Genomic DNA, 10,767 nt, shown 5'->3' with positions numbered 1-10,767 from the left:
ATAACCTGTGTAAGCAACTGAATGGATTGGATTTACTAAATTGTTTAAAATAAACTGATTTGATAGACTTTTGATTGAGATAATTAATTGGTTGGTATTAGACCATCATTGAAAACCTGGAAGCAATGGATGGACGTTTCGTCCTAGTATGGGACTTCTCAGCAGTGCGCATTTACGATCCCGCCTCTTGAGATTCGAACCCAGGACTTTCTGTCTCGCGCGCGAACGCTTAGACTCTAGACCATTGAGCCGAAATCCAACAGTCTTAGTGTTTATATTCAACCAATCCACGAAATTGCGCGACCAACTTCCACTGTCTGAGGTAGATGCCTTTATGTACCTGACATGGATTAGTTCCACTGGTTACGGCTTCTCTGAGGAAGTGGCTTACATCATGGCACGAAACGTCAGAAAACAATGTCTTTACTCATTGGGATATAACGAAAAAATATATTTATCATAAACTAATTCCTGGACTTCTTGAATGAATAAATTCATTTAATAACGCATATTGCTCAGAGACTTCATCATGATTTCAACTATGAAAATATTGAAATATCCATAAAAACCCCATAATCTTATTCATCAATTTAGTTCAAGGTTTTCTTCAACATTTTAGTCATTAGGTCAAATCAGTTTTGTCGTGAACATTCATGTTCAGTTTGAACATATATCGTTGTATTTTCAATCTGATATAACCAGTGTTCATATATTTGACCATTTCAATATATGTTTCAAACTTGTATACTAATTTTCAGTTGTTTTTATAGCAATATATTTCAGTTTATTTTATAACTTATTTGAATTATTGTTTGGTTATAGATCAAGTACTGTTTTAGTTATCTGGAATTCTATACTTTTTTAAAATTTGCGACTAGTTTCTTCGCAATGTATATTTATTTAGTTTGGTACATTCATTTTCGCACATATCAAATCTAGGATTCTTAAATCCCTGAAAAAATGACATTAAAGCCATGGGAAATAAGGGTTTACTTTCAATTTTTGTTTCGGAACACAGAAATCGAGGTCGTGATACTACCCTTAGTTAAACAATAGTTAAATTAAAGACACATAAAAAAATTTTTTGTCATTCGAACAAGATTTGTTTGAGATTTAATATACTGTTTTTATCTTGGATGCGTGGACAATCTTAATTCATCAAGTAAATTATGCTTACTGAAACTAAATTGACAATATTTTCAGTTTCTGATATATTCAATATACTCTATTGAATACAACCCTAAAAACTTTCCTGATGCTCTATGTTTTAACCTATTCTTCCAGTTTTTAAGGTTATGAATGCACCATCGATTAATGATGTACTGAAGTAATGTAAATAGTGAAACTGATGATTTGCTCAAGTAACCAATCTTTGCGACCTAAATAAGTAGAATTCGGAAGTGAAAATCATTGACGTACTGAATTAACGTATTATAAAACTTGAGCGTGTCATGGATATAAAGAATATTTAACTAAGATGGGACTGTTGGTCAGGTGATAAATGATTGATCAAAAATAACATTAGAGGTTGTGAAATAGCCGTTGATTATTCATTTCTCTCTGTTCAATTCTACTTTGTCGGTTTTTCCAATCTTTTGTTTTACTAACAATTATTTTGATTTCCAAAAATGCATGAAGTATATTTCCTAAGATTTATTTACAGCATGAAGTATATTCTAGTTTCCTTATAATTGTGGCTGTCTACTCAATTACTATGAATTCAATGACACTTAATTTAATGCAAGCTGCACACAATTTCATTCAATTTTGAAACGATCTTTCGTTCTCGAAATGAGTGATGAACATAATTGGTAGATTTTAACGAGTTTTAATGTTGATACTGTAAAGTTCTGAGTGAATGATAGTTTAGACTTGTGAAACGTACGTGTATAAAATGATGTTTACTGATAGTGTGATGATCTCATACTAGAAATTCATAAATATTTATTGGTAATGTCGAAGTTATACATGGTTAATTTTGGCTTTGATGTCTAATAAAATTAATGTTGTCCTCCAACTGTAGAGCAATCTAGTTTATACGACTCAAATTATAATAAATGGGGGATTTTAATGCTAGTGTCTACATTGGTCGATTAACTTACGACACTACGTTTTGCATGAAGTTTATTTCAATTAGTTATTGATAGAAATAAAATAAAACATTTTTTTTGATTTCACAAATTTTAGTTGCTGATTCTTTTCTCCCTAATATGCATGTAATCTGAATCGAATATAAGTCTGTCAATCGATCATATGCAGCTCAGAGCCTGACCCACATGTGGATTCATTGAAGTTGCCACACCATTTTAGCACAATGAGATACAATTGTTTTAAGACAAATCATATGGTGGTAAAAGTAGTAACACGATCAGTAGCAGTAGAAGAGATTAACTATGGAAAGAAAGGGAGAAAATTTAGAAGAAAAGTTTGGAACTCAGAGAATAAGGGAACATAAAGAATGGACCCACCTGAGCCATGTTGTCCAAAGTCGCTCACTGATAGTTACGATAGTTGGGGGTACCCCAATCAAGTAATCTACACGAAGCTTTATGGCTCAGTCCAATAGTTAGTGTATTTATAGACTTGATTTGATCACCCCTAGATTTTTAACAGCCTGCTCTTATGCCAGCCATTATCGGGAGTCGAGGTAGGCGGTGTTTGTATTACCATAATACATTTCTAAATCACCTCAGTTAGTAAAGATTTAATACCTCATCAATCGATTTCTCATCTTTACCTAGTACCTTATGTCTAACTTCAAGATTACTCATCCGGTGATCCTGAAATACAGATAGTGGTTCAAAGATATTTATGATCGAAAACTAGTAACCTACGAATACTTTTTATTCTTAATGACCATGCTTCACACTCAAAACAGAAGAGAGGAAAATTCTACTCAATAAATTCGTTCCTTAGATGGCATACAGACATCTCGCCTACACCACAGGTGATCCAAGTTGCCAAAAGCCAACTGAGATTTCATCAGACATCAACCAACCAGGGCTGGTAAGAACTCCAAGATTAGTGAAGTGGTTGACTCGCTCAGCTGCTTCACAGACTATCATTAATTTATACACTGACACAAACCAATCTTGAAGCAACATTCCGCATCTAGAGAGGGAAGATCACATCCCAAAATGGTTTCATTGTTCCTTAAGGTGGTAAGAAGACTCTTCATTTTGTCAGCGTTTTCATCAAAGAAAGTATATTATCAGCTTATTTCAAGTCAATAAGTGAGTTTCCTGGTAAAACATCAGCTACTGAAAGTTCAGTCTACTAGAGTTATTTCTACAAAAAATTGCATATGACGAAGTTAAACAAAAGTAGAGAACGTGGATAGCCCTGACGAATACCATATAAGGTTAGAAATCTCAATGACAGTTCTCCATAAGCTCTAACGCAACCAGTAGCACTCAATTATTTCTTTTAATAAATATCACTGTTTTTTTGAGAACAACTTACGTGTTTAATTGTGTTGTTATTCGATGTTTTTTTCATTATTATTGTTATCATTATTATCATTATTATTAGATATGCACTTTTGGTACATATTCAGCTACACATTTAAAGATAATTGAACAAGGCTTTGCTAAAGAGAAACTGGCATTACTAAACCTTGGATTTTTGCCAATAGACTTTATTTTACCTTTGCTATTTGTAAGTTTTACTACTGGACCGAAACCATTGACTACTGGTCTGAAGTTTTATTTACCAAGGTAATTATTTTTGCCAATTGATATGATTTTATTGATGTAGTCACTTTGTATTTACATCACCATTAATACAACCTGTTATTTTGTGTGGTCGTTCTAGTTTGTTACTGACATGGTAGTTTCTTGTACGGGAACACATCCAGCTACATGAGTGAGGAAGCCAATAGTTAGGTCGGAACGTGTTATGGCTTATGGCCTGCTGTCTAAATTCACGTAACAAAACTAATGGTAATCCATTCAGCACTAATGACCTTGAATCGACGCTAAGCTGTTATTGATTCATGATCTTCTAGTTTCTCTTTTCCCTCTACTTGAGTTCAGAAATCAGCAACCACCCTCTGCTACTTTTGCATTTCAGACAGACTTACTTTATATACAACTGGACCTCAATACACTATAAAATAGAAAATAACAACTACACATAAACAAGCTAAAAGGAGGGCAGTTATTAATAAAAATGGTAACAGATTAAGAATAGTAAATCAGGATGAGGATTTGTGGAAATCGTAGTAATTGTTGAATTCACCAGTCCTCCAGTGCCTCCAGGTTTTCAACGGTGGTCTGGCTTAGATCGACTAATACATTCAACTGTTAGAATGGTAAATTATACAGCGGTAGTTAATGTGTTAATCAAGAGCTTATGATTATATATATATATATATATTTATAATTACCCAATAATTCTATAACAGGAGTACATATATGGTAATAATCCATAAATTAGCCCTGGAACATACCATTCCTTCTGTTTTCGTTCGGATATAACAGAACGTTTATTGGGTAAATCGAATCGAAAATATGTGCATAACTCACTTGTAAACATATATCTTCCCCAATAAATCAAATCACATTTTCAGCCAATAGCATGCATCACTATATTCAGAAAGTTAAACCAACTTTTAGTATTGTTTGTTTGAATCTTCCCATCGATGTGTTAGGACTGCAACTGGTCAGTCTCTAATTGGCATATGTGCATACTGTGCGTATTGCCTCGATATAGCCTTAATTCACAAGCATGGTAAGCAATTGAATTTAATTGAATTTAAACTTCACCCCATCGCACAAGCAAGTGGTTATCAGGACTCAGTGGCCGAGTAGATAACGCGATGGCGTTTGAAACAAGGGTACTGGGTTCGAGTCCCAGAGTGAACATCAACTCTGAGATGCAGGTACATCCAGCTGACGAGTCCCAAATAGGACGAAACGCGCGTCCTTGATTCCACTGCTAGTCACTATCCCTCTCTGCTAAACCAACTTTTGTTTTTTGTGTTCTCTCCTCAACATCTATTTATCATTTGGTTTATATCTTATTGGCTTAGCCTATTACAATCTAAGCAGAAATTTTGTAATTATAAATTATTATAGCTTATTAAATGTAAGATTGTTTGTTTGTTTTTTAACGTGAATATAATTTATACTTAACAATGTAATTACAATGTAATTGACTCATGATTTCAACAATATAAAATTACTAAATTCTCCACCAAACCCCCTTCTGATAATAATCATATGCTCACTAGTGACTGGCTCTATGAGCTATTCCCTGGAGTTCTAGTGAGAAGCAGTAACCAGTGGAGTTCAACCAGGTCTGTTGGGAGATATCAACTCACTGAAGACAATTGGTGAATGGTTGCTCAACTTCGTGGATTGGTTGAAGTTAGACATTAACACCGTTGGATGCCGGCTAGCTCAGTGGTCTAGTGGTTAAGCGCTCGTGCGCGAGACTGATAGGTTCTGGGTTCGAATCTTGCAAGGCGGGATCGTAGATGCGCACTGTTGAGGAGTCCCACAATAGAACGAAACGGCCGTCTAGCTTCAATTGACTCCTGGTTTCAACTATAGAAAATTTATATGTCATTAAAAATTTCAATTTTAAATAAATTTCGCAGTAATGTTCACATTATTTGATTACTGTAATATTTCTATTCAAAAGTTTCTGTATTTATTACTTTGAAAATGATCTAGGTTATTGTCAAATTGTATGTTTATTCCAATTTTACATTTTATACCGAATTTTCGAATAATTTCAAATGATACTTTAATGAAGAATGATTGGAATATGACAACATTAAATAATTTTACAACTAATACTAATGATACATTAATGTTAATGAAAAATAAACCAACTTATTCATTTCAATGGATATTCTACGTAATATTAATAAGTGGCTTCCTTTTCGATAGAATTACAGCATTAATTGTATTTTTACAATTTCAAGCGTTTAGTGTCAAAATAAGTGATCCAGTTATTGGAGGAACCTATATGACATTATTGAATACTGTCCAAAATATTGGTATGAAGTGTACTCTTTTTTTTGTGCTATTTACTATTTTTTTTCTCTAATACTAATATGGTTATTATAAATGAAGAAATAAAATGATCATTCACTAAAGTTTAATATCCAACTTTGACTTAAGGGTCATTTGATATTACCACTTTATTGTTTTTGGCAATATATGTGTCAATATTATCAAATATAAAAAAATCACGTTCAAATAGTCAGTAAGAGAATGTAGCCATAATGATCACTTTTCTTATGTTTATTTATGTATCATTTAATATCGAAATGTACATCACTGATTTTTCTTAGTCGAGTAAAATTTCTTAAAAATATAATCAATTATCATTAGAATTTCATTAAAATTATTAAGTTCACTTGTGTGGCACGTTTCTCCATGTAAACTTGTTTAGATATGTATGAGATATATATATATATATTTTGTTTATTATTGAGCTTTAAATGGTCAACTATTTAACATACCTAATATTCATCCGAAAGTTCTATCCTTAAAGTGAAACAATACTTTATCATTCACTTAGTATTGTTTGTTTGAATCTTCCCATTGATGTTTTAGGACTGCAACTGGTCAGTCTCTAATTGGCATATGTGCACACTGTGCGTATTGCCTCAATATAGCCTAAATTCACAAGCATAACGAGTCCCAAATAGGACGAAACGCGCGTCCTTGATTCCACTGCTAGCCACTATCCATCCTTCCTTACAATACTTTATCATGTTTAAAACTTCTTACTAAATAAATTCCAGTATTGTAGAGTGTAATAACTGCTATAATTGATCAGTACAAATGTAAGCATTAATGACAATTGTAAATTTGAACTGAATACGTTAGTGTTGACTAAAAGTATTCCTAGTCATTTAATTTTGATATTTATTACGCGGGGATCTTTGGCTTTATCTTGTTAATTACATTTTAAGAATTTATGCTTGGCTCTATCAGTGATATCTTTATCAGGCACTCCATATGATTTGTAATTGTGAACTGAAACGTAATTATGTGAACCATAAGATATTCTATTATGATTTTCTGTTTTATTTTTATGTATAACTTTGTACTTGGTCAAGTTTTTTTTCACAAGTAAAATGTAATTGTAGATACTTTCACTCTTTTTTATAACTTCTATCAGAATAAATAAAATAATATATTTGTAATATCCCAATGAGTAGAGAAACTAGATTTTCTGACGTTTCGTGACTCAGCGTAAGTCACTTCTTTAGAGAATAATACAAATTTATTATTTTATTCATAACAATCTACCCAATGCTCAAATTATTCGAAATTATCAAGTCAAACTTTGGTAATGATACCTATATTATACCAGAATAGTTCTTTATCAAGATATAATATCTAACAACTATCACTGATATCCATCACTAACATTGTCTCTAATGATATTAAAAGATAATAAGTAGTCTTGATAGTAGTTGTTTACAATTTCAGTTCATATTACTTCAAACATCTTAATTTTTGACAAAACAATTTACATTCTACGATATCTGCTTTATTGAAAGGAAAATTTAGTAACGATAGTGATAATTTGTAGGATTTACTAACAGGTTATTGCAGTAGTTTCGAACTTACCGTCTTTTTTCTCATATTCAACAATGAGATTGTTTTTGGTCTTAAAGACAATATTCCAAAGTTAACTACATTGTTGCAAACGAATGTTTCTTCTAATTTTTTTTAAAAAAAAGCTGCGTAAAATAATCATCTTTTCAGCCTGATAATAGTTAATTTTTCACCTTTGAAATATCACATATCGCAATACATTTATTTATTTACTGTAGAACATTAAATTTATTTCGTCTGGTTTCTTTTTGGGACTTTAATTTAGTTAGTAGCTTTTTCAGTTAACATTTATTTTGATTTATCTGATGATGAACAGTTTTTCGTGTTGATTTAAGTTTAGATCTAATAAAAAACCGCCTGCATATACATTTCGAATCAATAACCGGGTTTAAGTTTGTTTACCTGTTAGGAATCTCCAATAATTCTTTGTAAAAGTTTTCAGAAGTTAGAGAAATGCTGAAAAATCATTAGACCAGTCAAGATTCTTTGAGAATTTTGAAAAAGAATAATCAACAACGGCGAATTAAGTTTTTTGCTGTCCGATTGAACAATTATCGACTGTTATCAATTTTAGGACGATTTCTAGAAACTTTTAGGAACTCCAGATCGTATGTAATTCTATAACTTGTTTAAATATATGAACTGACCTTAGAAATAAACCTTGCATATCCCCTGATTTTTGTTTTTGTGTTCGGTGCCCAAAGACAAAAGATTTCTAATTCTTAGGATCCGGCTTGGAAGTTGATATTTGAAGGTTGGGACACGAAATGTACCAACAGCTGAATTTAAAAGATAGCAATATCGTCTTAACGCCTAATCTGGATTAATCAATGTGGTGTTTCATCTTACAACCTTATACTTGAAAGTCATATGCTTTAACCAACTTAACATCTCTCTACGATATGTATGTAAATGCAGAGACATGTATGCATCAATCTGACTCATTAATATCGTGTGCAGACGATCGGTTTCAATAAAATGTTTGTATGGTGACTTTATGTAAAGTAGATACAAAGGTGTATAAATTGAGTTCAAGAACAATAGTTTACTCATTTTGAATGTTAACTGATCTGATCGTTTCATAATGGTTATTTTTTATTTGTTCAAAATAGCTGGTGCTTTAGGAAATACTATCTGTCTCGCTCTAATAGAGCCTTTGACGATTCGTTCATGTACGAAAAATGGAAGTCATACTGGAATACATACAAACGCTAGTGGGACATTTTTAAATGGTTCATTGGTTACTAAGAACACCACTTGCCATGCTTTAGATGGAAATAACGTATGTGAATAGAATTTACATGCTATATTTTGTAAAATATTTTCTATATACGTTCATTTTTTATCAGTAACACAGTTTGTTGTAATATTATCTACTAATAACTAGTAGGATTCATGAAAAAAGAAATGGCATTCATAATATTTTAGTATTTTAAGCAGAGATGAATGGTGGCTAACCGTGGAGTCCAGAACGCGCGATTCTTCCTATTCGGTACTCATCAACTGGCTGAACCTGTACTGGATCACTTAATTTAAATGATAACAATATAAGGGCGTGCGTACCTGAAGAAAGCATCCAAAAATATAAAGTTGATAATTGATTGTTTTGGTAATGGAGTAACATAATTAAATTGCTTTTTTTTGTACAATCAAAGATGTTAGTAGGGTTAATTAAAGTGATATTGAAGACTATTATGAGTAAAATACCATAGGGTAACGAAATATTGATTAAAAGAGGAGAGTATATGAAATGAAAATAACAATAAAAGAAGGCTAAGACGAAGACAAATGTAAAGCCTATTTCTTTTGTATACAAAGAGCCATAGGTAGCAATCACTTTCACCCAGTGGACGAGGATGTATACTAACCTGGTTCCAAAACAGTGAAAAGATAGTGATTAGGGGTTCCGTCTTTGATCACTTAACTGTCTGGGAATATCCAACTTGACCTTAATCCTGAAATGAACATAGTAACACTATAGTTTGTAGACGAAATAATGGAGCAAAATCTCTTGTGTCTTGATCGAAATTCATATATACATATGGCTACAGAGTATGTTTATAGTATCGGTGATGTCAATTCGTAATGAAAACCCTAATCTTAAATCCCTCAACTTAACCCTAGGTGGTTACTCCTAACTAGGATTCAGAAAAATGTCTTTGAATCCTTTAGAAGGTTTCGGAAAGATGGAAAATCTATATCCGTAGTACAAGTTCATATGTCGTTATTGTTTTGATGCACAGTCAGAGTAACCTATAGGAGATAATTATAAGTTTACTAATTGTTTAAAATTAGTTTACACTTTACGACATTTTTGTTATCTTTCCCATAAAATACCCATTTATAAAAGATGTTTGATTACAAACTAGATGGAAATTCGTAACAGCTATTTTAAGCTCTTCCCTATACCATACTTAACCATAATATGACAAACTTAGGTCATTAAGTCCAACAATCATAAAGATAGATATGTTTTGTTAGGATTTTCTGGTTTAATGTAACACTAACAAATAAAGTGGTAATTTTATTAATTAAAACATTCACTTCTTTGTCCAGATAACATTACTAGCTCTTATACTGAAGTTATGTCTCGAAGTTCAACACATTAATTCTTACATTTCTTTACGTTTTATGGAATAGGAAAGCAGCATTTTTCCAGCAACTGTATTTATACTAAATTGTTGAGAATCATACATACGATATTTTCTTTCATTATGTTAACCTAGTTACTTCACTATTCTTTTTCTTGTTGTAATTGCAAGTTTTTAATTATTACAGAAAATTGGTTATAAATAGATACATATATATATATATATATATTGTGGTGTGAGCTACTTATATCGACATAAGTAGTATATATAGTGAGTAAGGAATAGAATATCTGACAGCAGAAGATTGAAAAGATCAAGAAGAGAAGAACAGAAATCAAAAGCAATTTGTGTGGAAATCCAGGAACAATGAAACCTGAAACGACTGAAGAGCATTTTGCAAATAGAGTATCATAGTATAGTTTTTGTATTTTACCAAGTAACATTGTATAAACTGAGTGCAAGTTTTCAACTTTAACTTCTTTCTTTTTATTCTTTAAATTCAAAATAGAATTGTATTAATGCAACAGAATCTTGCGTAAAAGTATTCGATGGATATTACATTGAAGTACTCGCTCTTATTGTCATTGGTTTAA

The 10,767-nt window shown here is 31.9% G+C and overlaps 1 protein-coding gene across 1 annotated transcript in view; it reads left to right on the top strand.

Moving 5' to 3' along the window:
- Positions 1 to 10,223, top strand: part of Smp_159760 — a gene marked incomplete at both ends in the record, with an annotated part of 13,721 nt that extends 3,498 nt beyond the window's left edge. Inside the window, 3 exons of the mRNA XM_018793297.1 lie at positions 5,679 to 6,007; positions 8,696 to 8,865; positions 10,140 to 10,223. Coding sequence (XP_018647824.1) covers positions 5,679 to 6,007; positions 8,696 to 8,865; positions 10,140 to 10,223 — 583 coding nt within the window. The remainder of the gene's footprint in view (positions 1 to 5,678; positions 6,008 to 8,695; positions 8,866 to 10,139) is intronic.
- Between the last annotated feature and the right edge of the window lie 544 nt (positions 10,224 to 10,767).

Source organism: Schistosoma mansoni, chromosome 1 (assembly GCF_000237925.1).
Source record: "Schistosoma mansoni strain Puerto Rico chromosome 1, complete genome".
In the NCBI taxonomy this organism is placed as follows: Eukaryota; Metazoa; Platyhelminthes; class Trematoda; order Strigeidida; family Schistosomatidae; genus Schistosoma; species Schistosoma mansoni.
Note: the sequence above shows the minus strand (reverse complement) of the source record. Positions and strands in the feature narration are given on the sequence as shown.